This window comes from Oscarella lobularis, chromosome 13, assembly GCF_947507565.1.
Source record: "Oscarella lobularis chromosome 13, ooOscLobu1.1, whole genome shotgun sequence".
Lineage (NCBI taxonomy): Eukaryota > Metazoa > Porifera > Homoscleromorpha > Homosclerophorida > Oscarellidae > Oscarella > Oscarella lobularis.
The window spans coordinates 1,681,682-1,709,052 of NC_089187.1; the positions used below are offsets into that span (position 1 = coordinate 1,681,682).

The 27,371-nt window shown below is 46.1% G+C and overlaps 4 protein-coding genes across 6 annotated transcripts; all 4 read right to left on the reverse strand.

Annotated features, from left to right (window-relative positions):
• Positions 1 to 1,452: 1,452 nt before the first annotated feature.
• LOC136194880 (protocadherin Fat 4-like) lies at positions 1,453 to 8,993 on the reverse strand. The gene is made up of 15 exons (XM_065984129.1): positions 8,969 to 8,993; positions 8,590 to 8,936; positions 8,288 to 8,536; positions 8,071 to 8,232; positions 7,135 to 8,016; positions 6,832 to 7,086; positions 5,733 to 6,779; positions 5,399 to 5,665; positions 5,185 to 5,346; positions 4,249 to 5,130; positions 3,932 to 4,192; positions 2,817 to 3,878; positions 2,507 to 2,764; positions 2,294 to 2,455; positions 1,453 to 2,232 (listed from the first exon to the last, which is right to left on the reverse strand). The coding sequence occupies exons 1-15, from the start codon at positions 8,991 to 8,993 to the stop codon at positions 1,453 to 1,455; spliced, it is 6,801 nt and encodes a 2,266-aa protein (XP_065840201.1).
• Positions 8,994 to 10,007: 1,014 nt separating this feature from the next.
• On the reverse strand, positions 10,008 to 11,155 carry LOC136194881 (protocadherin gamma-A9-like). The gene is made up of 5 exons (XM_065984130.1): positions 10,973 to 11,155; positions 10,725 to 10,915; positions 10,568 to 10,670; positions 10,086 to 10,516; positions 10,008 to 10,023 (listed from the first exon to the last, which is right to left on the reverse strand). Exons 1-5 carry the CDS (start codon positions 11,153 to 11,155, stop codon positions 10,008 to 10,010), a joined length of 924 nt encoding a protein of 307 aa, XP_065840202.1.
• A 1,387-nt stretch (positions 11,156 to 12,542) lies between these two features.
• Positions 12,543 to 18,547, reverse strand: LOC136194591 (uncharacterized). Of its 2 annotated transcripts, XM_065983775.1 has the most exons (20): positions 18,250 to 18,547; positions 18,077 to 18,187; positions 17,764 to 17,997; positions 17,683 to 17,709; positions 17,492 to 17,635; positions 17,401 to 17,445; positions 17,081 to 17,353; positions 16,902 to 17,029; positions 16,700 to 16,840; positions 15,362 to 16,646; positions 15,177 to 15,308; positions 15,007 to 15,123; positions 14,827 to 14,955; positions 14,637 to 14,762; positions 14,458 to 14,583; positions 14,284 to 14,406; positions 14,110 to 14,235; positions 13,931 to 14,056; positions 13,751 to 13,876; positions 12,543 to 13,703 (listed from the first exon to the last, which is right to left on the reverse strand). In XM_065983775.1, exons 5-17 carry the CDS (start codon positions 17,556 to 17,558, stop codon positions 14,195 to 14,197), a joined length of 2,733 nt encoding a protein of 910 aa, XP_065839847.1. In that variant the 5' UTR covers positions 17,559 to 17,635; positions 17,683 to 17,709; positions 17,764 to 17,997; positions 18,077 to 18,187; positions 18,250 to 18,547; the 3' UTR covers positions 12,543 to 13,703; positions 13,751 to 13,876; positions 13,931 to 14,056; positions 14,110 to 14,194. The 2 variants fall into 2 exon arrangements, with proteins under 2 accessions (XP_065839847.1, XP_065839846.1); XM_065983774.1 differs by having other exon boundaries at positions 14,110 to 14,406.
• Positions 18,548 to 18,818: 271 nt separating this feature from the next.
• Positions 18,819 to 26,986, reverse strand: LOC136194488 (protein mono-ADP-ribosyltransferase PARP14-like). 2 transcript variants are annotated; one of them, XM_065983626.1, is made up of 13 exons: positions 26,636 to 26,986; positions 26,215 to 26,575; positions 26,002 to 26,162; positions 25,847 to 25,893; positions 25,468 to 25,668; positions 24,840 to 25,298; positions 24,527 to 24,787; positions 24,222 to 24,470; positions 21,735 to 24,163; positions 21,462 to 21,680; positions 19,789 to 21,259; positions 19,381 to 19,737; positions 18,819 to 19,329 (listed from the first exon to the last, which is right to left on the reverse strand). In XM_065983626.1, the coding sequence occupies exons 1-13, from the start codon at positions 26,650 to 26,652 to the stop codon at positions 19,043 to 19,045; spliced, it is 6,519 nt and encodes a 2,172-aa protein (XP_065839698.1). In that variant the 5' UTR covers positions 26,653 to 26,986; the 3' UTR covers positions 18,819 to 19,042. The 2 variants fall into 2 exon arrangements, with proteins under 2 accessions (XP_065839698.1, XP_065839700.1); XM_065983628.1 differs by lacking the exon at positions 26,636 to 26,986 and having other exon boundaries at positions 26,002 to 26,139; positions 26,215 to 26,286.
• Positions 26,987 to 27,371: the final 385 nt, after the last annotated feature.

Sequence of the window (27,371 nt, forward strand, 5' to 3'; positions counted from 1 at the left end):
AAGCCAAGGCAGAAAGACATGATTTTGCATTTTTGAAGAAAACAAGCAAATTACTTGAATTTGTGCTTCCAGGTTGACCTGTTCTTCAATGGCCCATTTCATAAATAAAAGCCCTTTCAGGAGTTTATAGCTACATAACGATCGAATCCTAGAGATAGAAGTACAGGAAGACTGCATGCACGATTTGGTGGCGTTTGAAGGCGTAGAACCAGTTGGCTAAGAAAAAACTTGCGTTCCAATCTAGATCACGCTACCTGTCGGTACTCTACTGGCAATATCTCAGCGAGAAAACAATCTACGACAATCGCGTCAATTTAGAGAAATAGAGGAGGCTTTAAGCTTTCCAACGGTATATAGCACGTCTCTGTGCGATGACAGATAACAGAGTTAGAGAGGCTGTTCCAAAGCCGATGGGTGCATAGATAAATAGACGAATGATGGGTGTGTTCGAAAGACCGATCACATGACTTCCTCCTCTTCTAACTGCGCTTACTCCCATACAACTCATTTGAGCGAGCTGCAATGTTACACGAAGATTTGCGAGTTATTGTGCTACATTTACGCTTTTAACCGTTTTTTATTCTAGTCTGTTTTGAGGTATAAACGCCTGTTCCAAACTTGATGTGTTCGAAACTAGATGTGTGACTCTATATATGTATCCTCTCGACAGACACATTTCTTTGAACTGTGCTTTGTTGTCGACTACAATTGGGAGAACACATTCACGGACTCAACAAAAACATCGTCGCAAACAGAACAAACGGAAAGCAAAAAAACAGTAGACGTTCTACGACAGACCGGTGCCTACGTAGGCTGTAAAGCACGTGACCGAAGTTACACTATGTGATCATAGATAGAGAAGGAAATGATGTGATGGACTAGTATCTACTTCACTGGATGAATTCCTTTTTCAAAGATTATTATATCTATGCCGTAACGGTCGTTATCCTAGTCCTAACTTCTACTGTATACTATTTTAGACCCGCAACTTTCTGAAATAATAGGAAAATGGCGGGGAAGAGCCTAATAAACTAAAGAGTCCCGCGTTTCGATTCGAGGGATCGCGGAGAAACCTGTCATCGCGGGCCAGAGAGACAACCTCCGCATCGGAGTATAGTAGGGACGAGAATGTCAGAGTTTAGTTCTCTAATTACCAGCGTTAGACCTCAACGGGGGCAGCTCTTGTGCGACTTCGAGCATGAGCGAAAGAAGCTAGCTTGGTCTTCGAGAGAAGCATTTCAGCTTGCTCTCCTTCGTCCATAACGGTTTCACGAGAATGACTGTAGTAGAACCGAATCCCCGTTGTGTGCTGCTACGATGCCAAGCTCACATTCAAAGACTTAACAAAAACATTCTCGCGAACAAAACGAAACAAGAAACAAAAAAACCCTGAAGACCATCTAAGACGGACCGGACCGGTGTTACGGTTTCGTGAGCGCCCCGTTATTAGGTTTACCCACGCCGAGGTGCAGACAGAGCCGCTTCCTCCCCTTCCCTCTCTCCCGGCCTACCTGACTGCGCAACCGATCGCGATGGACGACAATTTTCAATCACTTCGCCCAAGACGCATTCATTGAAACCAGCAGAATTTACTTGAATCGACAAAGTCGCCTCGATCGACTTCGACGGAATGCCGCTATCGGTCGAACGCAGTTTCATCGTGTACTTCTTTCCTGCCGACGCGGTTCGAGAGACCTCAGAACACCCTCTTCTTTGGCTTCTAGCTAAACATTTCCACAACCATTGCGTAACCTTCAATTGATCCCCATTTACGCTGAATCCGTAACCAAGAGATTCTTCGTCCGAAAACTCGTACGAGAACGTTTGCCTCGTTGTCCAAGCGTTATCCGGATCCTGGGTGGAAAGGGTAGCAATCACGCCATCCAAACTGATACTGTCGACCACATATCTGTCTAAAAGAATCGAAGTCGGTGCTTCGTTCTCGTCTGATACACTGACAAGGAACGATTTGGTCACCGACATGGACGGTGTTCCGTTGTCGGTTGACTTCAAAACGATGGTGTGCTCACTGCTATTTTCGTAGTCTAAATTCGCCGTCGACGAGACTATGAGGTCGTTGCCGTCAACATAGAATCGTCCTTCAGCGTCATTAATCAAGGTGTAGCGGTGCGATTGATTGACGTCATCGTCGACGGTTACTAAATCGCCAACAATTACGTCGTTTTGATTTTCATACACGCTAGGAGTCGAGCTCCCAGAAATCTTGATGTCCTACAAAAGTAAACGTCGAGATATAATGTCTATAGTTTCTAGAAGACTTCTGATTTCCTACCCTAGGCTTATCATTGACGTCCACAACGGTAACAGAAAAAGGCGCTACTTTAAACAACTTGCCTTTATCAGTCGCTCGAATGATCACGCTGTGCTTTTCACTTCTTTCAAAGTTGAGATCTCCTTCCACTGTCACGTTTGCAGTGCACACTGTTTGAACACCCTAGGCAAAAGAAAATGATATAATTTTGGTTCTGGAGTCAAAAGGACAAACTTCAATTGAATTCGTCGCACCACAAGTTGATGCATCGACGCCAAATATTCCATCGACGTTGTCAAACTCAAAACTCAAAACTTGACCTGCATCTTCGTCGAGACCTTCAACGACACCCACAACTGCATTTAGTGCTGAATTCTCCTCGACTCGAGGATAATTGTCACGGAAGCTCAGTTGTCCGCCACGGTCTTTAAAGGATATTGCTACCGGCGGTTCGTTTACGTTAAGAACCTCGATGGTAAAAGTCTCGTTCATCTACATAACGAGAACGTGTAATATAATGCAAACAAATGGAAAAAACACTTACTGATTTTACAGGTTCTTTACTGTCTCTTACTTCCACTGTGACAGCATGAGACTTGCGAGTCTCGTAGTCAGTTCCACGCGCCTTCAGTAAATCGCTCCCATTCAGTTTGAACTGGCCTTCATCGTCGTCTAAGAGCGTGTACGAGAGACCGTCATCTGCATCCTCGTCAGTGGCAATAAACGATCCCACTAAAGTGTTAGCGGGTCTGTTCTCTGTGACTTGAAATGCGTCTATTTCGAGATTCCTTGGCTGATCGTTGACATCGGTCACATAGATCGTCAAATTGAACGTGCGGCCGAGTCGAGGAGTACCGTCGTCTTCCGCACGAATTGAGATATTGTGCCACTTCGCCGTCTCGTAATTGATTTTGCACTCTGCGCCTCCGTACGCCAAACAGCGCTGATTAGAAATGGCAACGACCACGACGACGTCATCTTCGATCATGAAACGACCGCTTGCACTATTAGTCACCGTAAACGTCACCACCTGACGAGTCGTTCGAGCATTGTCCGGATCGTCAGAAAGCAATTTACCGACAACAGTACCGCTATCACTGTTCTCATCAATCTCGTTGCCTTTTAACATCACAGCACGAGGCGCTTCGTTAACATCTGTCACGTGTATTGTGAAGTTTTTGTCGAGGTACAGAGAAGGAGATCCGGAGTCAATAGACCGGATGACGATTGTATGCTGTGACTCATCTTCATGGTCTAAACTGGCATCAGCTGTTGTCATTAGGGTGGTGCCGTCAATCATGAACCGGCTGTCGGCGGAGTCAATCAATCTGTACGTGTGCTTGTCAGATCGGTCATCGTCGATTGTCACTAGACTAGCAACAAAGGCACTCTGTAGATTTTCTTCGACCGAACCTTGAGTTGTGTCGGAAAACTTGATGTCCTTGGGTCGATCATTGACGTTTTCAATAGAAACGAAAAACTGACGAACGACAGATAATTCTCCCGAGTCGTACACGCTAATTTCTATGCGCTGTAGGTGATCGTCGCTTTCGTAGTCGAGATTTCCTGAAACGACAAGCGCCGTCCAACAGACCGTGTTCACGCCCTGAAATCGTCAGAAATTATACATCTAGCCAACGCATCGTACCGCAGTCGTACCGGCATGCCAGTTTCAGACTGGCACGTTGTCGTTCCTAAAGCAAAATGGCCGCCAGAGTCATCGTCCAAGAAAAACGCTAGCATATCGTTTGCGTCGTAATCCTTAGCAACGACTTTTCCGATTACTGTTCCTTTAGGAGTGTTTTCATCAACTCTGGGCATGGCACGACTGATGTTCATTTGGCCGTATTCGCTGGTAATGTTGACGTCAAAAGGAGGCTCGTTCACGTCTAAAATGTCGATGCCAAAAGTCTTTGAGACCTAGGTGCAAATATGAGATTATTAAAATGCTAGTTATAATTTTCTAATTCAATTACGTTCATCCGAAGAGTGCCATTGTCCTGCGCTATTATAATGACAAAATAAGATCTCTCCATCTCGTAATTTGCAGAAGTTGCCATCTGGAGCTCATTTCCAATAATTCTGAAATGATCCCTATTCTCGTACGCTAGCTCAAAGGCGAGTTTCTGAAAATCGTCTTCGTCCTTTGCTCCAATTGTTCCTATTACAGTCCCAGCAGGCAAATTCTCGCGCATGTTCTTGCTTGATAGAGTTAGATTTCTCGGCTGATCATTGGCATCTGCCACTCTAACCTTCAACTGGGATTCAACGGAGAGCGGCGGCGACCCGCTATCGGTTGCACGAACGCGAATATACCGTTCTTCTGCTTCTTCGTGGTTCAAAAGGCATTCGCTGCCTCCCATCGCTAAGCATCTCACGTTCGATATGGCCGTCTTCAAAGTGTTCCCAGCCAATACAAATCGACCGTTGTTCGAGTCCAAAAGTTTATAGATAAAGGTCTGCGAGTAGTCCGAATCCTGTGACGACAAATTTCCAATTACCGTATTTATGGGACTGTTTTCAATGACAGTATTTCTGTCTAATATCACAGCCGATGGAGCCTCATTCAAGTCCAAAACTTGAATGACGAACGTCTCGGAGACCGAAAGTGGCGGCGAACCGCTGTCCGTCGAATTTACAACGACAGCGTGACGATCAGCAAGTTCATGGTCGAGATTTGCCGACGAGGACACTTTCAGTCTGTGGCCGTCGACGACGAATCGACCGCCGGCGTCATCGGCTAACGTGTACGTATACAACTGAGATTTGTCCTCGTCGATAGTCACCATGTCGCCCACAACGACATCGTTTTGATTTTCGAAGACTCGTGGAGACTTCGTGCCAAAAATTTGAATACTCTGAAAGACAAGTTTGTATAAATGATTTTATAATTGGAGGCATGCTACACCTACCGTCGGTTTTTCGTTGACATCTACAATTCTAATGAAAAATCGCGCCGTTTTGGAGAGTCGACCTGCATCAGTGGTACGAACGGTAATACTGTGGTTGAACTGGTCCTCGTAGTTGAACGACTTTCTCGTTATGATCTTTGCACTGCACACCGTCCCAACACCCTATTTCTCACAGGAATCAATTCTTGAACAACGCCGTTAACTAGCCACTTACAGGAGCGGACATGTTAGAGCTACACGTCGCCGTCGCGTTTATTATTCCAAATTGTCCTTCATCGTCGTCGTCGAGAGAAAACGTCAGGAACTGCTTTGCGTCGGCGTCAAGACCGATTAGCGTGCCAATCACTGTACCCTCCGGAGAATTCTCTTCCACTTGGGGTTCGTCGTCAACGAAGTTCAGCTGCCCGTCTTTGTCAGTGAAAATTATTTCAACAGGAGCTTCGTTCTCGTCTACCACTTCAATTACAAAGGATTTCACCATCTACATTATGGGGAAGATATACAGATACCGTGACAAAGGGTATTACTGCTTCTTGTTGATTTTTTACCGATTGCGAGGGTTCCCCGTTATCAGTCACACGCGCTGTGATATTGTGTGACTTTTTTATTTCGTAGTCAGTCGACCTCGCTTTCAAAAGCTCATTGCCACGCACTTCAAATCCGCCGTTGTCGTCTTGCAGTAACTCATAGGACAGAACATCGCCGACGTCTTCGTCAGAAGCGGTGAACAGTCCCACTAACGTACCAGCGGGTTTGTTTTCGACGACTTGGAATCGATCGATCGTAAGTCTTCGCGGTTTATCGTTCGCTTCTGTGACGTAGATTGTCAGCACAAAATCGCGACGTCGCGCTGGATCTCCATCATCGGTTACAGCGACGGTGATATTATGCCACTGTGCCGACTCGTAGTTGATCCGACACTCCGGTCCACCGTATGCCAAGCAACGCACATTCGATGTCGCCACCTCCACGACACCGTCTTCGATCGCGAAGCGACCCCCCGCACTGTCGTTTAAGGTATACGTCAAAGTCTGACGATTCGTTTTAGCGTTGTCTGGATCGACTGCCAACAAGGTCCCGACAGACGTCCCAATAGGACTGTTCTCAGCCACCTCATTGCCTTTCAACGACAGAGCACTTGGCTCTTCGTTTACATCTGTCACTTGTATTGTGAATTGTTTTCTGACATTTAGTGAAGGAGATCCGGAATCAGTTGATCGTATGTCGATTAGGTATTGAGCTTGTTCTTCAAAATCCAAATTGGCGTCAGCAGCTGTGAGTAGGTTGTCACCAATAATGACAAACCGGCTACCTGCCGACTCTGTCAGGACGTAGGTGTGGTTGTCTCCGGCATCGTCGTCAATGGTAGTCAGACGGCCTAACAATGCGCCATTCTGATTTTCTTTAATTGAACCAAAAGATCCTTCAGATAGAAGAACGTCCCCGGGGCCGTCGTTAACGTTAACAACGGCTACAAAAAACGCAGAAATGATGGAATTTCCTTTGGAGTCGGTAGAACGAATTTCGATGTGATGACCAGGACTCTCTTCGTAGTTGAGAATCCCCGCGACAAGTAGCGAAGTCCAACACGTTACCTAAATAAGAAAGCCTATATAAACCGTTAACTTAGACTGACTAAGTACTTACAGAGGCGGCTTCCCTACATGTAACATTTCCAAGTGAAAATTTTCCTTCTGAGTCGTCGTTTAAGTGAAATTCCAGCGTATCACCACCGTCTGGATCTGAGCTCACAATCGCACCTATTTCAGTGCCAATAGGAGAGTTCTCATCGATTCGAGGTTTGTCTTGGACAAAAGACAGCTGTCCATTTGTGTCAGTTACTTTGATCGAAGATGGTGGTTCATTGACATCGAGAACATCAATGACGAACGTTCTGGAAATCTATAAACATGCAAGTCTTAGGCTTGAATGCATATCCGTTTCACTTACCGATAGAGAAGGCGATCCATTGTCTCTAGCCAAAACAGTCACCCTGTACCCGTCGGAAAATTCGTAATCTACCGTCATCGCGGTTCGCAGCTGATTTCCCACTATTCTAAACATGCCATTGTCGTCGCGTGACAAGGAATACGTAACACTGTCTCCATCTTCATCGGTAGCAGAAAGACGTCCAACGATGGTGCCAATTACGCTGTTTTCCCTCACGTTCTCATTGGAAAGATAAAGGTTCCGCGGTTTGTCATTCTCGTTGGTCACATTGATGCTAAACGTGGCGTCAACAAACAGTGCCGGAGATCCACTATCGGTTGCTCGTACGGAAATTCTGTAGAAGTTCTCTTCTTCATAATTCAAAAGACACTCTTCTCCACCAAGAGCCAAGCACCGTACATTCGATATGGCTACCTTGATAAAATTATTGTCCAGTCTAAATCGACCGCCAGCACTTTCTAAAAGCACGTAGGTGAACGTCTGAAGAGGCGGCTTTGCGTTGTCCGGATCAATCACAGACATGTTACCTATCATCGCTCCTGCACCACTGTTCTCGCGAACATGATTGCCACTCAGTTTCACAGTCGTAGGTCGCTCATTGACGTCCAATACCTCAATCACAAAGTTCGTTCGGATTGACATAGCCGGCGAACCGCTGTCAGTCGACGTGACAGAAATCGTGTACCGCGAAGCTGTTTCGTAGTCCAAATTGGCCGACTGTGACACGCGTATTTTGTCGCCGAAAATGCCAAATCGACCGCCGGCTCCATCATTCAGAAAATACGTGTGAGTCTGAGATGAATCTTCGTCGTCAGTATTCAGACGTCCGACAACGGCACCGTTCATATTCTCTGAAATTTTAGAGGATGAAAGGGAGATATTCTAAAAAGTATTTAATCAAGTCGCTAAATAATAGAGAGACATACGCCCTCTTGCCTCTGGCTCGTCATTTACATCGACGACTGCTATAGAAAAGGACGTAACTTTGTGAAGTTCACTGCTGTCAGTAGCTCGCACAATAACGGTGTGCCAATTTTCATCTTCGTAATTAAGCGAGCCGGCCACAGTGACGTTTGCGGAGCAGACAGTAAAACCTCCCTGCCAAAGAACGACATAGAAAATGGTGTTGTGTGGCAGTGAAACAAATACTCACCGAGACCGCACACGTGCTGGGAGTCGTCAATTGAAAAAGACCGCCGGCGTCTTCATCCAAGGAAAGAGTCAACGTGCCCGAGTCTTGATCTCTAGCTATAACTTTTCCAACCACAGTAATAAGGGTAGCATTCTCGTTAACGCGAGGTGAATCATCCGGAAAACTAAGCTGACTCCCAGTGTCGCTAAAACGAATAGAAACTGGTGGCTCTATTTCATCCAACACCTCAATCGTAATCCTTCGCGAGAACTGCAGTCGAAGGAAAAGTCACATCAGAGTCAACTCCATATAGACAGTCTTACCGACAATGGCGGCGATCCGTTGTCTGTCACTGAGACGGTGACAAAATGTGCCGCTTTTGTTTCGTAGTCTGTCGACTTGGCCTTGAGCAATTGGGCTCCTTTCAAACTGAATCGTCCGCCATCGCTATCTCTAAGCCGATAAGAAAGAAGCTGGCCTGAGTCTTCATCCGTTGCGGTCAACGTTCCAATAACCGTTCCAAGGGCAGCTTTCTCTTTCACTTGAACATTGCTTATCGAAAGATTTCGAGGCCGGTCGTTTACGTTCGTCAGATGAATCGTGATAGCAGTGTCTCGTCGCAGAGGTGGACTCCCGTTATCTGTAGCACGCACGACGATGCGATGGAATACTGTCACTTCGTAGTTAAGCAAACACGCAGACCCGCCGCTAGCAAGGCAGCGCGCATTCGAAACGGCCACTTTTACAGTGTTACCGTCGATCCTAAACCGACCTCCTGCACTATCCAGGAGCGAGTACGTCACCCGTTGCCGCGTCTGATTGTGATTGTCCGGATCGCTGGCGGAGAGTATTCCAACCGTCGTGCCTTGGGCACTGTTCTCCGCTGTTTTGTTTGCAGTTATCTTGACGAATCCAGGACTCTCGTTTACGTCGTCTACAAGAACTGAGAAACTCTTACTGACAGAGAGCTTACCCGAGTCAGTTGATTGTAGGGTGATCGTGTAAGACGACCGAATTTCATAGTTCAAGTTCGCACTCGCTGTCGTCTTGAGGATCGCACCGTCCAGAACGAATCTTCCTCCAGCCGAATTCAACAACTTGTACGTGAAAGCATCTCCCGCGTCTTCGTCAATTGTTCTACAGATGCCGACAATCGCGCTGTTTCGGTTTTCGTCGATAGATCGGCCAGACAGGATGATGTCTCGTGGAGGATCATTCACGTTTCTGATCCCAATCGAGAACTCTTTCGTTCTGACAAGGTTGCCGTTGTCTGTGAGCCTCACCGAGATGGTGCGACGAGAGACTACTTCGTTATTCAGGTCTCCGTTGACGATCACGGGTACAGTGCACCGGCTCTTCCATATCTACCAAAAATGTTTAGAAGTCCTCAAAAGAATCGTGCGCACTTACGCCAAAGGAGCCCCATGTACACACGGCAGCGCTCGAATTCAAAGCGAACCGACCACCGGAAGTAGAGTCCAGGCTGAACGTGAGCTCATCGCTGGCGTCCGGATCGTAGCCCATCAACGTTCCAACAACTGTATTCTTGGGAGAGAGTTCATTCACCGTAGCCTGATTGCTCATAAAAGACTGCTGCCCATCCGCGGACGAAAATGTGACCTCTCCCGGCGGTTCGTTCACGTTCGAAATATAGATACGAAACTCGATCGATGAACTCAGTGACGGGCTTCCACTGTCTTTCACAAGAGCGCGAATCAAGTGACTCGTCGCTGTTTCGTAGTCAATTCCACTTCGCCCTGCGAACACCACTTTATTGCCGCTACTAATAGAAAATCGGCCTCCAGCATTGTCGGCTAACGTGTACGTCAGCGATTGCATAGAATCTTCGTCTGACGCTGTTAGCGTTCCTATGACTGTACCAGTTGCAGCGTTTTCTTTCAAAGTGTTTCCGGAAAGCCGAAGGTTTCTCGGACGATCGTTGACATTTCGCAAATAGACTGTTAAACTCTGGTCAACGTATTTTGACGGCGTACCGCTGTCGCGGCTGCGAACTCGGATTAAATGAGAGCTGCTTGCTTCGTAATTTAGCGAGCAATAACTGCCACCGTAAGAGAGACATTGTTCGCTTGACGCCGCAACCCGAAGCTGATTTCCTTGAATTCGAAACCGGCCCCCGGCACTGTTAAGCAGCGTGAGACTGTGAGATTGCCCCATGTCGGGATCGGAAGTTATGAGACTACCAACTAGAGTCCCATAGGCACTATTCTCATTTACGTTTTGATTTGAGAGCTAACGAGCAGAAAGGTAATTTCATTTCGTACTTCGTGCTGTAGAACGTACCGATATTCCAGTGGGAGATTCATTCACGTCTAAAATGGATATGGTGAGAGATTGGTCCTTAGAGAGGCCTAGATTGTCCGTGCTACGAACAGTGATAGCAAACCTGGGAGAATCGTCAAATAACACTAAACAATACACTTGAAAAGTGCTAACTGACTTGTTTGAGGATTCGTAGTTGGGCCGGAAGTTGACGGAAACTCGATTTCCGTCTCTCTTGAATTTACCCCCGGCGCTATTCAGAAGCTGATACGTGTGGGTATCACCCCAATTGGGATCGCTAGTCGAAAGCAACCCAACAGTATCTCCCATGCTAGCGTTTTCAGCCACTGCATAGCTAGACATACTAATCTGTGAAAAACGACGAAACCGGTTGAAAACGCATGAGGAAGCAAACCCACGTCGTACCGTAGTAGGAGGCTTATTGATTCGCTCGCACCAAATAGTGCTGTGTGACAACCACGAACCGGACGAATAGCACGTGATTGAAGAACTGCCACTTGCGCGAGCGTAGCCGCTTGGACACGAGACGTAGCACTTTTGACCGTACGTTGTGCCGGAGCTGCACGAGAATGACGGGTACTTGCACATTGAACCATAAGTCTGAGAAGAGGGACAGTAATTCGCTGACGGCCATCCACAGTTGCGAGGCTGGCAATCCTTCTTGTTCCAGCTCAGCGTGTAGCCAATTCTGCAATAGCAACTACCAGAGGACGAATAGCAGTAGTGGGCACAACCATCACTGCAGCTTCTGCTAGCCTAGACAGCAATCAAATTCGTGAAGTCTTGACAAACCTTGTTGGTACCAACCGATGTAGAAGGACAAGACGAGCCGCCGCATCTTGCTGATACGGAGACGGAACGATAGCGCCACTGCGAGCCAGAGCCGCACTTGGTAGAACAGGAGCCCCATGAACCCCAAGAGTTGACCTTATGAAAAAGTGAAAGGATATGAGACTAACATGTAACCAGTGAGGAGAAGAACGAACACTTCTACCTGACAGTTTACACGGTAGCACGGAGACGGCGAACGTCTACGACGAGAATATACTGGAGGTGGTGGTGGTCGTCGTCGACGTCGGCGACCCCACCAACTCTCAGCGTCTGACATAAGCAGGAAACCGAGCAAAAGCGAAAATAGAACTGTCCTCATGCTCTCGTCGTCTCGTTGTTAGCTCAAATGGGTGTCGAGCCAAATCCACCCACACATATATCTACTGCAAACGGCTACTGTATGTCCAGATAACCATATTGCTGTGGTTTGAGGCGGATACCTTTGAAAGATGCCCTCGAGGAGAAACTCAATCTATCTTTTTTTTTGTCTGCCGCGAGTGAAACTGGCCAGGGGCTGCAGTAAGAGACTACGAGGGGCATACCTAATTAGCGAATGTACTAGAGTAAACTCCTCGTACTCATAGATCAGACTTCCAACTACTCTTACGATCACAGAGCAATATGATAGCTTGCCAAGCCAAGAGGTGAAGAACGTTCGGCATGAAGATTTAGAAGAGCGCAGCTCTGCTAAAGCACGCTACTCGGATCGGGACAGACCTCTGCCAGGGAGCTCTGCCAGGGATATCCCTGCCTCTGCCAGGGATATTATATCCCTGCCTGCGCAGTGCAGTATAGAGAGAGCGTTTTTTTTCATGTACCTAACCCAACACCAACCCTAAACCTTACTGGTATCGGTGGCGGCCCCGCTCCGGGCTTAACCGCCCCAATGAGCATAGGTCGCAGAGGGGGGCTTCGCCCCCCCTGGAACCACCATGCTACGGGCGGTTAAGCCACAGTCGCGGGTAATCGTATATCGCCGCTTAGGTACAGAGAAAAAAAAAGAAAAAAGAAAAAAAAAGAGCACACTTCGGGATTCGAAGTCCTCTGTCTAAGAAATTAACAAGGTCGTTCTTTTTGTCTTTCTGACCGCCCTCTGCGCCGGCGGCGTTGAGCTGATCAGACTCAGCCAAGACGACCTGCCCAAGTTTTTCTAGGTGCCGTAATTAAGTGCTGCATGCAGCAAGAACACAAATAACTGCACAGATACCGGTACCACTCCTCAACACTGCAAGTGCTGCGCTCCTGACGGCGCTATGTGCTGCAAAGGTTCTTATAAGTATTGCAAGAACAAGCATCCCGGTTATCAATCTGTGACGATTGCTGCAGTTCCTCACCAATCGAGACCTGCAGCGTAATCACTCATTACATTTGCTTGTGTCCTATTTCTAAATCAAAATTAAGCTGACTATAGGACCCGAGTGGGCCGCCACGATTGCCAAAACCTCTGCTTTTTTGTTGAAGTTGTTGTTTGATTGATTGTGTCTTTGTGCGTGTCGTCCGAAATATATGTTCCTCTTGCATAGTACTAAAATTGAAGTGAAGTTGTTGCACTCTCGAGAAAGCTAAACAAGCATATATTGACCAACTGGGGGCTCCGATCTGTCGCTTTTGCTGCAGTCGAAAACTGCACTCATTTTCAAGCTGCCTATATTCGTACGCTTGTAGAGGGTAGAGCTCCAAAGCAGGCATTTAATTTGTAAAGTCTTGTTTAATTCAATGGCTGATCATTGATCGCTTCGCGAAAAAATATTTTGGTGACCAACTTAGAGCTAACTATGCGAACTAGCCAGAGCAAAATGCATGTGAGAAATATTGCGACGACACTCTCTTCATTTCAAAGGATCTGTCAAGACTTTGCCCTAAATGGATGCTCCAGAGGCTGCTACATCCAAGTTATCGTGGTCGACGCGACGCTGGATCGAATTCAACGGAGAAAGTCCTATAGACTGCTGCTAGGGGATTAATCCTAGCATGTGCCCATAGAAAGGATGCCACCCAAACTGCTGCGAAGAGAGCAACTGCTGCATGGAAACGACAACCGCTGGAACAGACCAAAACGACGCTCATCGCTTAACTGTGCCTGGCATCCTTTTGCAGCTGCTTGTCTCCGTTCTTACGGCAAGCGTACTAAACCTGGCTTCTAAGTTTACTCAGAAAACCTTCTTCATGTTGCGTTGCTTGTTGTGTTGGTGTTTGTGTGTAGCGTTCAATAGACAATTCAGTTGGCATCTGAGTTCTTCTGCGTTGAGAAAAAGTCAGGACGCTCCTTCTTTCGACGTTACCAAAATATCATAAAGGCGGTTCACTAAATCAAGTGAAAAAAATTTGCATATCTCTAAAACCTTTACTCACTGCATTGCAGAAGAGGATGATCGCTCGGTAGCTGCGATCCGTAGCGCTCAGAAACTTCCCAAATAATTGCTTCAGCTTCACTCGACTGCTTGGATTCCATAAGACATCTCACAAAATTAATTGCAACTGGCAATCCAAAAGTCAGCGGGTGCACAGGCTGACCTTTTCTGCTTCAATTACCTCGCTGAGAAGACGAATCCTCGACAGGAAGCTCCTTAGACAAAGCGCGTCGGAAATGACGGGACACATCAAGCGGTTTCTTCATTTCTAGACACATATCGCCAAGCCTTCCAGCAAGGCGATGAACTAAACGCCGACTAAGTACAACAACTCATAATTAAATATGAAAGTACGCCTGCCTTGGACCGCGTCAACTTTGCCAGCAAGAAGCAGCTTATCGTACAGCTGAAAAGTCCGCTGAAAATAGGTGATCGCTTCCTGTGTTTACCCAATATCAGATAAGCTGTCTCCTAGAAGGTCCAAGCCTACATACAGAAAATAATAGTAGTTGTCACAGATGTAATCTATCATACATGTCGCAATCGCTGTCTCCTTTGCTCCGCACAGCTCAAGCAACGAAAGGGTTTCCTTCAGATAGACAATCGATTCTTCTGTTTTGTCAGCGTATGAAAGATTCCGAGCGTGACGAGTAAGATCTTGATTAATAACAAAATTATCTTCATCTCTTTCAATACACACTATCTTACATTTGTGAAGTTCCATGCTTCCCGGCGGAAAGACGGACTTCGCGATCTCAAGAGCTCGCTTCGATCGGTCGCACCCTTCGGAGATCAGACCAAGTTTGCGAAGACAATCACCGGATTTATGAAGAGCTAAACAAAGCGCCTCTAACTAAAGCGATAAAGCAGACACTCATAGGGGAGACCATTAGCCAATCGAATATCGTTCTCGGGAAGTAAAGCGTCGAGCATGTCAAGACCCTTGGTGAAGTGAACGTGAGCCTCTTTTGGCTTGTTCACACGATCCAAGGTATAACCATAACTCACGTAACCTAGGAAACACACGTTCATTTCTCATTCGTAAAGTACACAAAATCCTAACTACACTGCACATACAAGAAGCGAGGTGAAGATCGGCCACAACTTTCCTCTTGCCTGAACAAAGAGACAGTGCCAAGTTCAGCACTTCTAGCGTCTTCTTATATTCGGCCAATGAGTTGTACATATCCCCAAGGGAAGTAAGCACTACACAGAAGAAGACGTGTTTCAATTCTACTCAGGAACCGAATCGAATACCATAGAATAGATCAGTCGTAGGCAGGCGATCTTGAACCCCGACAATCATTAAAAGCAGGCGTTCTGCTTTATCAAAGTGCCCTTGGCAAAGATCGCTGTGAGCGAGAAGAAAAATCCCTATTTTCAAATTAAGGAATACTAGTTGAAAAGACTCGGTTGCACGCTCAAACCTTCCCAGTACGTAACGATTTCGTCGTCTGTCATTTGATCAAAAGATCGACCTTGCAAGCCCAGCTTGATATTGCGCTCGGCGCTAAGCAGGTCTCCTAAAAACATGGAGATTCTAGCCAAGCCAAAATAACCTAAACATTCAAAGAAGTAGATACTAACACCAGGGTTAACAAAAAAAGCATACATCGAAGATACTGCTCCCGGGGAATGTTCGAACCGTCACGTGACTTCTCCAGATTATCGGTTCGCATGGTGTACAATTCCTTTGCCGTCTCGAGCTGCAAATAGTTCAGGGACAATAAACAAGCAACGTCGATGACGTCAAAATGCCGACGACTATTCATGCCGAGTTCCAGCATTCGTCTCGCCACGGAATACACGTGGGGAAGCAGAGCAATCATAAGCTGATCGCCGAAGTGTCGTCCGTTGAACAGCGGAAGCACGCGTTCCATCAAACGCTCTTCGACGGTCCGCAGGACCTCTCGACACCGATCGGCGTCCTCCCAAAGACGACACAGGACGCTCGCATGTATCAGATGATGAATCGAGTAGACGACGCCTACGTCATTTCGATCAATCGGCTTCAGAAAGAAGCGTTCCTTCAAAGGACGCACTCGCACGGCGAACGACACCTCCCTGTGTCCGCCTTCCTCATCCGAAAGCGAACAATCGCGAACGATGAATTGAGGAATGTCTTGAGAGGAGAGCACGGAGCAGAACTGTAGAAGCGAATAGCTCTTCGGCTGTCTCTTCTCGATGTCGTCGAGATCCATTTCCCAGGTCAGATAGACGTGCTTTCTGCTTTCCAAAGCCTCAGCGGCTCTGGCCAGTCGCTTGGCGTCTAATTTCTTCACATCAACGTCGTTCATATCGATGCGAGCCAAATCGGAAGGAGAGAGGATGCCTGCCTCTTGAAGAGACTCCTTCACGTGAGACAGACGAAAATACGAGAGGAATTTATCCATGTCAAGCGCCGCCGCGTCGAGCTCCTTTCTCTCGCTCTCGAGTTTTTCCCAGTACTGACGAAAAGAGATGTCGTGCTGCTCGATGAATATGCCAGCGTGCGCGAGAGCCAAAGGGAGACCCTCGACGGGCGGTTCTACGGCCAATTTCCGGGCGAAGTCTTGCTCAGCTGAACTCATTGCATCAAAGGACTCCGGAACTCTTCCAGCCCAGCGGAGAAGTGCTGCAATAGCACTTTCCTCAGCTAGCATCTCTAATGTCAGTACCTTAGTGCTACGGTCTTCGCGTGCAAAGCTCTTCTTTCCTGTCGTGATCAGAACGTGACAGGGAACAGACGCTCGAGGCAGGGAGTCTTTGATGAGTTCCGTCTCATCAGCGCTGTCGTAAACGACGACGCAGCGAGGCGAACGTCGCAAGAAGTTGAAAAAGACGACGAAATTATCAGCCAACGTCGTAGAGAGTGTGGGCTCCTCTCGAAGACGGCGATCCGTATGAACGAGCAACAGCTACAAGAGAGAATATCATTTATTGCAAAAGCGGAACGTCAAAAATGTCGTACATTTCGTCTCACGGACGCCAGCAAAGAAGCGTACGACTCCGCATTGAAAAGAAAAACGCCGTCACTGTACGCTCTGGCGTGTCGAGAGACGTAGCAGTTGGCGAGAGTCGTCTTTCCCACGCCGCCCACACCAGAAATCACCTTAGAGACAGAGACAATAAACGATCCACGTATACAAAAAAGATCACAGGAGAAGACTGACCAGAATTCTGCGCTCTGTCATTGGCGCAACGGCGTAGTTTCGCGCCTCGGAACCCCAGAAAAATTTCTCTGCTTTTTGTAACTCTTCGTCTCTTCCTATCACTTGTAAGCGAGTGTCGTCAGGCAGAACTAAACCGGGTGCATTGCAATGTCTGTGGACCACTAAAGTCTATATCTTACTAGTAGCAATTTCTCCCTTTGTTGCCTGCTTCACGTCGTTCAGGACTCCCTTGAGATACTCGACGGAAGCTTTACTTTGGCCTTTCCACTGCTGATACTTGTGCAGCATGGACCACGCCATGTCATCAACTCCGAGGCCCTGCTTCTGACAGTTCTCGTCGATGCAGTCCAGTTCCACCCTCGGAAATCCAAGAAAAATGCCCAATTGCTTCCAGTAGTGGCGAACGTCCTTGAACGCGAAGTCAAACAACGATCGCTCGTAATCATTAGAAGCTAACCGCAGTAACTTATACACGAAAAGTAAAAAAAAAGAATGATACCTCGCTGAGCATCATCGTCAGAAACGTTTCCTTTCCGGCGTAAAACTAAAGCACCAATGTGAAGGGTCGATGTAATGAGGTTGTCACTTACTCAGTGCCATTGCAGCTCTATAAGAAAGTCTACGTTGTCTTTTCATTGTAGGATTCAGTTTCATCATGCTCGCGTGCAAGTGGCCAGGGTCTGATTTGTGACGAGAAAGGACGAGTCGAAGGTGCTCAATGCAAGTTGCAAATCCTAACAGGATTCAGGCACGTGAACCTGAAACGTTTGTCTGAAAGTACCTGTACTTCGTGTGACCGTTCTAGCATCTAAAGAAAAAAATTCACTGCAAAACGTAGATACTATTCTCCTAGACAACATACCCAGTTCATCTGAGGCTTCCTCTGATACTGTCTCAGTGCCTGAGTTGCTGCTGTTGAGCGATGCGTTTGAAAGCTGGGCGAAGGCACGAATACGATCTTCGTCTATCACATCTGCGGCCGATGCAAGTAGAAGATAAACTTCCTGAACGCTGTGACTGTGATGAGACAATGTGCTCAATAGCACAGCTTCACACACTGCAGACTCCAGTGAATGAAGACTTTTCAGTTTCGATTCTAAACATGTACAAACACCCTAATTTCCCGAGCCGAACACCAGAAGGGTTCTAGAACTAAATACTCTACTTACACTCACCTTCGGGTTATAGCCACGTCAGAATTCTTGAAATCTCCGTCGTACTTACATCGCTTTCGACGGCATTCTTCACACGAAGAAAGGTGGTCCTAAGCTCGTCATCACTGCAACCTACGAGAAAGACAGAGCAAAAGTAGAGGGAACACGTAACTACACCTTCAATTCGATCTCACTGAGATTCGGTAGACATTCGTCAAGAACGTCGCTGTTTCCCACTTGGTGGACCGCTTCTCGGAAAACGCGAAGCTGCTCAGCTCTCGCACTGTTTTCGAACGTCCATTTCCTGAACGAGTAACGAAACTGCCGTTTCGCGTTTTTCGTCTCTTGGAGAAAGGAGAGCCATTTCGGGCAAAACGTCACCATCAGCGAGAGTTTGTGCGATTGCGCCAACTCGAACGCTGTGGTCGGAACAAGAGAGATTGTACGCGAAGGAAAAGACAAGCATTTGCTCTCTTGTGTACGCGTCCATGACGCAACGCGCATGCGGCTATGACCTGATCAAGAGCGTTTGGTTTGGTTTGGGCATAGATCTATAGTTTGGGGCATCTGCCTAGTGCCTAGAGTATCTGTAGACTACTGGAGTCAGGCTTGTGCAGAGCCCTCCTCATTTTCATCACTTCGGTATTAGAGTGACTGGCAAAAAATTGGAGAGTACTCCCACCTGGTGACGCCACTGATTTTGGCTCTTCTACTGATAACCTGCGGCTTTTGCTTACTGGTAAGTAACTCTTGGATGGTTTCTATCCCAAAAGTTGGGCTTCACGTCAAAATTTAAAAAATCAAAAGTCTCCAACCAGCAAAATTATATAAACAACAAACGTCAAGTCTTACTAACAAAAGAAAAAAGAACTAACCACAGAAAGCGCATAAAAAGGTAAAAATAGGGTACATGCAAACAAGCAAACATCAAAGCACGACCGGCTAAGTATAGCAGACACTGGGGCAAACACTAAACAGTTTCCTATGTTATTTATAGGTGATCAGGTAGGTTGGGTAGGCTAGATGGTCTCGATAACAGCTGACAAAAATTGTTGGATCGTCGACGTTGTCAACAGTTGAATCAAATCTGTCCGTCTTACTATCTTTGGGATTGATTAGTGGGGGCTCGATCATCTTCGAATTGCCGACTGTTGATCGGCCTAAAAGAACTTGGCAAAAGAACATGATTCGATTGCCGTTGCTGTCGGGCTTGGTGTATTCATGTGACAAATCCGCTCGTTTCGCGAAGTAAACGCCAGGACCGTATTTTGTTCCTAACATGCAGAATAGCGTTAAACTTTGCAACGTATTACTGCTAAACAAACCGGTCTTTGATCCCGCATAGCTGCGGTTAAATCCGTTGGCTATTATCTGCTTATGACAATCGTAGACTTCTGTAGACGTCCCGTGAAAAAGTCTTTTCCCCAAGGTAGCTCGTTTAGCTGCAATTTCGCTTTTTCGCAAATCATGAAGAAGTTTCTTTTCCGCCTCGTATTTGCAGTAGATTCGAGGATTTTCAACTCGTTCTATTTTTTGAATTTGCAACGACAAAGTAGAAGCAAATGTTGAAGTAAATCTCTGCGACACTTCAAAATATTCTTTGCTTTTGGGCGACAAGAGAACAAGCCTATGACCTTCGTCCATTCGGTATATTTCCCATGATAAAGGAATACACGCGTGCCCTGTAAAAATTCCACCTGTAAACCGATCTATCATAAACTGAAGCTAAATACCTGATACGCTAAAGTCTCGACGACCAATCTTCTTCGTCTCCTTGGTTCGTACGTTTTGCAGCGTCATTTTGGTAAAATCAACGGTCACTTTTTCGCCCTGCAATTGTAAGTCATGCGTTTTTTGCTTATCATTACAATAAGCGAACTCAAGTTTCATGTTTTCTTCTGGAGAAAAGAGCTCATTCTTACCCTTGAAGTCATCCCATTTCCAGCCCACTTTCTCTGCAAGAAACGTAACTTCAGTTTTGAACTTTTCTTCTTTCAGCAGGTCGCCCAGCCATGTGGTAACTTTTTCAAAAGCGTTGAAGACGTCCCTGCGCATTCCGTTTAGATAAATTTCTGGCTTCTCATCTGAGGTTTTAACAACCAAAGCCACGTCAAACTCCTCCGCTATTGCTGTTAACTCATCCTCTTTTATGTCATTAGGCAGCTCCATTTTGACTTTCTGGCTGATGCATTCTTTATCCATGGCCTCTTTCAAACGTTTGACGGCAGAAGAGCAAGCATCCGTAGTTGCACCGATAACCGTTGCATGTACGACTTTAGGCTCGGCAGCAGCAATCTCTTTAACCTGTTTTGGACGAAAGGAGTTCAAGAAATACGAAGGCAAAGAGTTACTGGTATCAAAACACCCTTCTTGAGAAAGAGGGGCGAACTGCTGTTGCAGTTCTTTTTCAAAGTCGTTTAGGCGACCGCTCTCAAAGACAATCAACTTGATGTGATTCAATGACGGTGTAGAAACTTTTTCGGCAAATGCCTTTGCGCCGTGGATAATTGCTTCACAAGAAAGTCTGTTGCTGAACAAGAGTCTTGATGTTCCGATAGCAGGAAGAGCAATAGATGATAGTCCTTTTTGATCCGCTTTTATAAGGCAATCCGCCACCAAAGGAGCAATTTTTTGGATATTAGCTGCATCGCTAGAAGATTCATCGCATTTTTGAGGCGCAATAAGAAAAATGTGACAAGAGTTTTGCTGAGACGAAGGAATCTCTATCGGAGTTGTTCCTAGGCGTTGCTTTCGTTTCTCCCAATCCGCTTTTAACAACGGATTAGCTTTCTTCACCTCTTCCCACACAACCCCTTCAGTGGCAATAATAGCATCACTTTGAATCTTCGTGATGTCGTCAAAATCAATTGTGAATTTGCAACCGTTTGACAAAATTGCCTGGTCGGCAGCCTTTAGATGCTCTCCGGAGGACGAGAAAGAGTCTAAATTAATCTTGATGAGACGTTTGTCCAAGGCTTGCCGATACGCTGAGAGGTGAGAGCTCTTATAAATGACGACTAAGACTTTTGTAAGGCTAGACTGCGGCCGTTTCCTCTGAAATCGTTCAATTCCAGCAAAGAGCGCGTCGGCGGCGGCGTCAATATTAAAATTCAACTCTCCGGTACCAAGTGCAGGAAAGGCAATCTTTTTGACATCAAGCTGCGCTGCTTCCATCAAGCACTCGTAAACCAGAGAGCAAATATCCTAGCACAAAATAGCCTACAATAGCATCGCAAAGGCTTTGAACGCGCAACAGCGCCGCTAATGCGCTATCGCACAAAATTCAAAGAACCTCTAAACAAAGGCCCTTTAGCAGTTTACGGGGTCGGGGCATCAGGGTAGTCAAAGAGCGCTCAATGACTACGCTGAAAATCACTGACCGCACTAGAAAACTTCAAGTTCTTACCTTAACAGTTGGTGCAGAGCACGCATGAATTATACAATTTGCAGGGAGATTGTATCCAGGGGTGGTCCGCACTCCTCCAGGCTTCAACTGCCCTTTTGCTTTAACGGAAGCAAAGCAGTCTTTCTGCAGCTGAGGTCCAGCTGCACTCGAAATTGCTTTAGCTGTCTCGCCCAAGGCCAGGTTGAGATCTTCATTTGCTGGGCTAACAATTGCATTTGCCTAAAAGAAAACGATTAGTAGAACATAGATCTAACGCTACAAAAAGAAACCGACCTTTTGTTTTGCTATATCACCGCTTTTTACTCTAACGACAAAGCTACAAGATTCTGATTTAGAATGCTTCACGGAAGCTGAAGCAATGACAGGAGATTCAGAAGCAGTAGCAGAGGCAGCAGGAGCAGCAGAAGCAGGAGCAGCAAGAGCAGGAGCAGCGATCCCCGCATCTGCACAAACCCCCGAAGCAAAACCAAACATAGACATAGACAGTGGCAAAGCGGAAGAACTGAGCGCCGCAGGTGCGCAAGCTGCTCGACGGAACATTCTATCCAGACTGCTGCTAAAGCAGCGAACATTATCCGTGTCTGATGGACGCATTACAAAGTCTACGGACTCGAGCGATGTACAAGGAATCTCAGAGAAAAAGTCGTCAACTGCTTTTACCATTACGTCGGCAACAACAGGACTGAGACCTCCATACAAGCCTGCGCTGATCGCTGGGAAAGCGATGCAAGAGAAGTTTGATTCGCTAGCGATCTTCATAGATGCACGGACGGCATCCAATAGCAGTCTTTTTCTATCTTCAGATTGATGCATGCCTTCCCACTCCGGTCCAACAGCGTGAATAATGCACTTCGTTGTGTGGAGTTGACCCGGTCCGGTTTTCAAAGCGTCTCCGGTTGGAACACGACCATTCGGCAGTTTCGCTAAACGTGCATAACTTTCGTCTTGCACTTCGTCACCAGCACATTTGATGATGCGAGCCGCTAAGCCTCCCGCATGACAAAGACTTTCGTTCGCTGCGTTTACAATAGCGTCAGCTTGGTGTTCGCAAATATCACCAGTGTATAAACAAATTCTTTTCAGCGGTGAATTTGAGGGCATAAATGCTGACACAAAAGTAGAATTGGGCTGAAGAGCAGCATAAAAGGTGGGCTCGTCATCGCCTTCATCAAGCGAAACAACGACAGACTCCTTGTCTTCTATTATCTTCTTGTCTTGTTCGTAAGAACCCACCGCAATATACCTGTGCAGTCCGTGCTTTTTAAGGTTCCATTGCTCCATCTTGATTTTCGCCAACTCCCTGTCAACTCGCTTTCCCAGCTCTGTGATGCCGCCTTTTGTCGCTTTCAAAACTATTTGAGGACGAGGACCGCCAAGAAAGGAAACTTCAGCTTTGTATTCTTCCATCTCAGCAGCAACAGCAATAGAAAACGATTTCCAGAAAAATCGTTCAAAAAATTTTGCTACGAAAGCCGTACGCAATTGACGACGAGCTTCATGCAAAACGTTATTAGCAAGGTACGCGTTGAAAGCATTACTGACTGAGGACACACTCCAACTGAATCCCGTCAGCAAGAATTGCTTGGACGATGGGTCTCCAAAACCCTTAGCTATAAGCATGCCCTCAAAATTGCTGCACATCTCCTGCATCCATTTGCCCATTGCTTCGCTTCGCATCATAAAAAGGCTTTCTTTGTCAGAAAAAGCTACGTCTTCCGTAGTAAAGCTATTATCGTAAGTATTAACGGCTTCATTCAGTTCCTCCCCATTCGTTGCTAATATATGAAGATATGACGAAGTATCAAGGGCTACAGCTGCTTCAATGCCGTTTTTGGCAAGTAGATCATCAAATTTTTTCAAGCCACCTTGTAGAAAGAACTCGACCATATCATGGCTTATAAATATTTCTCGATCTTTCATATCGGAAAGAAAGCTTTTCAACCCCTCCTTTGCATGTTTCACTTTGTAAGATTGACCTTCAATAGAAACGCGACTTGATTCCAGGAAAAAGGTAACTCCCTCCAAGCGTTCAAAGTACTTTTTAGAACGCAGAAGATTTAGATGAAGAGGAGATGGAAAAAGTACTCGTTTAGTCACTATTTCCTCGTCTTGTGCCAAAGAGCTATGCCTTTCCGAGCAAGGTTGATAGATACGATCCACTTGCACCATTTCCCCAATAAATACAAGCATGAATTTCTTTGGATATTCTCGTATTGAAATCTCGTTTCCTTTTCCGGCGTTCTCTTTGTTAGCAAATACTTTCATTTTTTCATAGAACTCCGAAGACGTCATTGTTAGTTCGCGACGTCCAAATCGGTTATACTCCTGGAAGAATTTTTCCTCCATGTTATCCTGCCATTTTTTTGCCTCCTCCGCTGACATGTAGTGCATTTCGTGACTTCTAATCGTGAATACGCTATTTTCTTCGCACCAGTAAAGTTTGCCAAGTTGGTAAAGAGCTCTTCGAGACGCATCCCTGTTCAAAACGAAATTCATAAGCTCTGGCGAAATGCTTGGTTTTGTTACAGAAAACGTTACGGGCGTGTTAAGTACCTCTGACGAGATAGAAGTCCCCAAATACAAGTCTTCTTCACTATCAGAATCCTCTAGTAAAATCTCGCTATAGTGACGAATAAGCGGACGGACACCGCTGCAGATTTCAGGTAAACTGCTAGCGTCAATGTCTAAAACGTTCTTCACGTCTAGAAATAACAAACAAATAAATAAATAGAGCTACAAAGTTTGAGAATGCTTACTAACCAGACTCAGTCCGAAACTCCACTAAAAAATCTTCTTTATCTGGAGATTTAACTACGCTTTCCACAAGCGGAAAACAAGGAAGAGCGGCAAGATATCGCTGTAACCTGAATATAGTCACTTCCGAACTCATCGCAAATACCTCCAATTTCAAGATAGCAGGGGCAAGATGGAATTCAAGAAAAACTCTTTTGTTTTCATCAATTGCAAGCTCTTTTGCTGTTTGGTTTAGCCTATTGACCATGGATTCATCTACAATTAATTAAAGGAATATTTGGCAACTTAGTTACAAGTACCTAAAGACGTACCAGCTAGATCCTTCTTCAAAATGACAGTACATTTCGTTTTGTCCTGTCGCCAAAATTTTATATCAGCAATATCTTCACTATTAATTGCCTGCTTGCTTATAATATGAAACTTAAGGTCTTCTTTAGACACATCTCCTCTGATGTTGCTGATTAGAAATTTGCCGGGATCATGTTTCTCAGAGGAATCAACGTCTATCTTTACGGACGTATTTTCATCATATTGAAGAGAACGGTTTTCGAGATTCCAAAGAGCAGAAATAGCTACAGAGAACAGTTAATCGCGAATGAATAAAACGGATCAAATACCACTCACTCTTGCGGTCTCGCAATTCTATGCGTACGCGGCTCGTTTCGTCTTCGGCTTTCTCTTCACCCCAGTATTTCAAAATCTTGTCGTTAATAGCTTTTTCGACCATTTCGATAATTTTCTCCGGACGTTCGTTCGGAGGGAGACCAAGCAGTAGCACACAGTTTTTACCAGGAGAAACAGCCGCGTCTTTCTCTTCTAGAGGTAACTGCATCCTCCCTTGAACAGCAGAAGGAGAAAAAGAAAAAGGGCGGCCAACATTTTCCTGAGCGCCATGCTTAAAACCAAGGTCTGATGCTGACGTGTTTCTGTGAAACCATTGGCCTGACGAAACATCGCCTATCGGCACATTCCTAAAGCCAAATGAACCGGGTCGTTCTGACCACCGCATTGGGACGCCGCGGCTGTGAAGACGCAACACTCCGCGCCCTCGGCCTCTACCCAAAGAGGGGGGCTTCTGCACTTCTAAATAAAATATAGATTACATGAGACGAAACAAACTGCAGCGCGTAATAGAGAAAATAATAGGCATGCAGATCTTCCCCTCCCCGCCCAGATCAAATGCAGGTGACTTTTAGCTTTTGTAAGTAAAATTTTGATTGCGTAAAGATTCTCAGGCAAGGCGCAGATTTACCTTGGGAAGCAGTTTGTTCTAGAGTGCTATGCATAGAAAACAGCTTTATGATTTCAATAAATCGCGGCACAAGATCTTCAAATGACGGCCGCTGAATTGGCTGACGTGCTGTGCATCTCTGCATGATTTCTGAGTAGCCAATTGGTGCTGGCTGTCGTTGAGGGCTTTTCTGCATAATCACGTCAATTCCAACATCAGTATCTAAAAAGCACCCGGTTAAAAGAATCCAGCAGATGCTCAAAGGAAGAAGAACAAAATGACTTTGCCAGAGACTTATACGGTAATGGCGCTCTTGTTTACATAAGCAAATAAGGGTAAGTGTGGGTCACCCATCACGTGATCCACACACGCCCAGTCTAGGACTCCGGAAGACACATACCGAATGAGAAGCTCCTTTCTCTTATCGTCAACATTGTGACACCAAAACTAAATACAAGGCATATGAGTCAAACGTTTGTTAAACCAGGGATACTAGATAAATAGATAGATAGATTGTCTAGTATCCCTGGTTAAACCCTAGTAAAAGCACAAAACCTGTAGACGTCGCTTTTCATTCGAACTTCCGTACTCAAGACGACGCTTTCTGATCGCTCAGGTGCCATAAACAAAGGAGTTCCACTCTTTTTCTCAGCAGCCGTTCCTGTTTTAGTCCAATTGGACTCAATACGAATTCTAGCAAGACCAAAATCAGTAATCTAAAGAGCACAAAGTGTATAAAGGTTACTGAAAACCTATGAATAGTAGTACCTTGCACTTCAACTTTTCAGAGGGCGTGAGCTCCAACAGAATGTTGTCTGGCTTGATGTCAAAATGTATGACGCCCTTTCCATGAAGAAAAGCCATTCCAGACGAGATTTGGAGGCAAATGTCGAGCCGGTTTTGCCACTTGACAAAAGCAGGCGCAGCTAATACGCTAAAGTCGTCGTGTTGATCATTGACGGGCTTCTCGTCGCTGTCTAATAAATCAGACAGGTCGCCGCCCCGCACGTACTCAAACAGTAGAGCGAAATAATTCGGTGAATTGCAAACCCCCAAGCAACGCACGATGTTTTCGTGCTGCGGCAGAGAGAATAAGATTTCTGCCTCCCTGACTAGCGATCGAGTTTTCCTACAGAAACGCGGGTTTCTGTGACTTGTTGAACATTAGACGAATGCGTCTCGCACTGACTTTTCCTTTCTCCGCATTTGGCTAAGGACTTTCACTGCTACCGTCTGGACCTCGGACTCTCCAGAGGGGCCCCTTGTCGTTAGCTGAGATTTGTACACTTCGGCATAGGAACCAGAACCAAGAAAATCCTTTTCTTCGTCGTACGCAACATCTTCTCTTTTGTACGTCGCGTCAGGAGGTATCGGAGGTATAGACCCCTTGCAGTTGGCGTGGGAGTCAACGATAGCTCACGCGCTGGAGTACAACCGGGACTTGTCACACGCATAAAACGGCCCGAAACACTACTTTCCTTCCCAATTACAGAGCTGCCGTGACAAGATCAGAGAGTACTCGTCTATACGAAGAAAAAGGGCAACTCGCGAAAGGCGTCGATCCTTCGCAAAGCCATTACGCGAGTGGGCGGATAACATCGACAAGTGGCCGGCGATTACAGGGACGTATTCGATCATAGCGCCAAGCTCATACACAAGTGAGGTCTTCCTGAATTACCGAAATATCAACTGCTACAAGCGATTTCTTTCGAAATGGGTCGGATCGTTGTTTGACACGTCTGTCGCTGAAAATCGCCTCCGAATCATTGCAGTAAAAGTAGGCTAATTCGTTTTCGTGTCATCTAGGGACTTTGTGAGTACCATTCTGGCGGAAAACTTGCAAAAATACTCCAGAATGAGTCCACGGATACTGCAGCCTGAGGTTCTCAGACATATTTTTTTCAAGTTTTCCGCCAGAGTAATAC

Coding starts and splice junctions, on each gene's coding strand:
- LOC136194880 (XM_065984129.1), bottom strand. CDS start 8,993: ATGCGCGCTGCCTTGCTAGCGGCGG. Junction 5,131..5,184: donor ATGTCAACGAAAAACCGACG/GTAGGTGTAGCA, acceptor CTTGTCTTTCAG/AGTATTCAAATTTTTGGCAC. Junction 2,233..2,293: donor ACGTCAATGATAAGCCTAGG/GTAGGAAATCAG, acceptor TTACTTTTGTAG/GACATCAAGATTTCTGGGAG.
- LOC136194881 (XM_065984130.1), bottom strand. CDS start 11,155: ATGTGCAAGTACCCGTCATTCTCGTGCAGCTCCGGCACAACGTACGGT. Junction 10,671..10,724: donor AACTACGAATCCTCAAACAA/GTCAGTTAGCAC, acceptor CGATTCTCCCAG/GTTTGCTATCACTGTTCGTA. Junction 10,517..10,567: donor AATCTCCCACTGGAATATCG/GTACGTTCTACA, acceptor TCTGCTCGTTAG/CTCTCAAATCAAAACGTAAA.
- LOC136194591 (XM_065983774.1), bottom strand. CDS start 17,558: ATGATGAAACTGAATCCTACAATGAAAAGACAACGTAGACTTTCTTAT. Junction 15,309..15,361: donor CCGGGAGCAGTATCTTCGAT/GTATGCTTTTTT, acceptor TTGAATGTTTAG/GTTATTTTGGCTTGGCTAGA. Junction 14,956..15,006: donor TACGACTGATCTATTCTATG/GTATTCGATTCG, acceptor TCTTCTGTGTAG/TGCTTACTTCCCTTGGGGAT.
- LOC136194488 (XM_065983626.1), bottom strand. Junction 26,163..26,214: donor CTGAAAAGTTGAAGTGCAAG/GTACTACTATTC, acceptor TGTGCTCTTTAG/ATTACTGATTTTGGTCTTGC. Junction 24,788..24,839: donor AGAATTGCGAGACCGCAAGA/GTGAGTGGTATT, acceptor TGTTCTCTGTAG/CTATTTCTGCTCTTTGGAAT.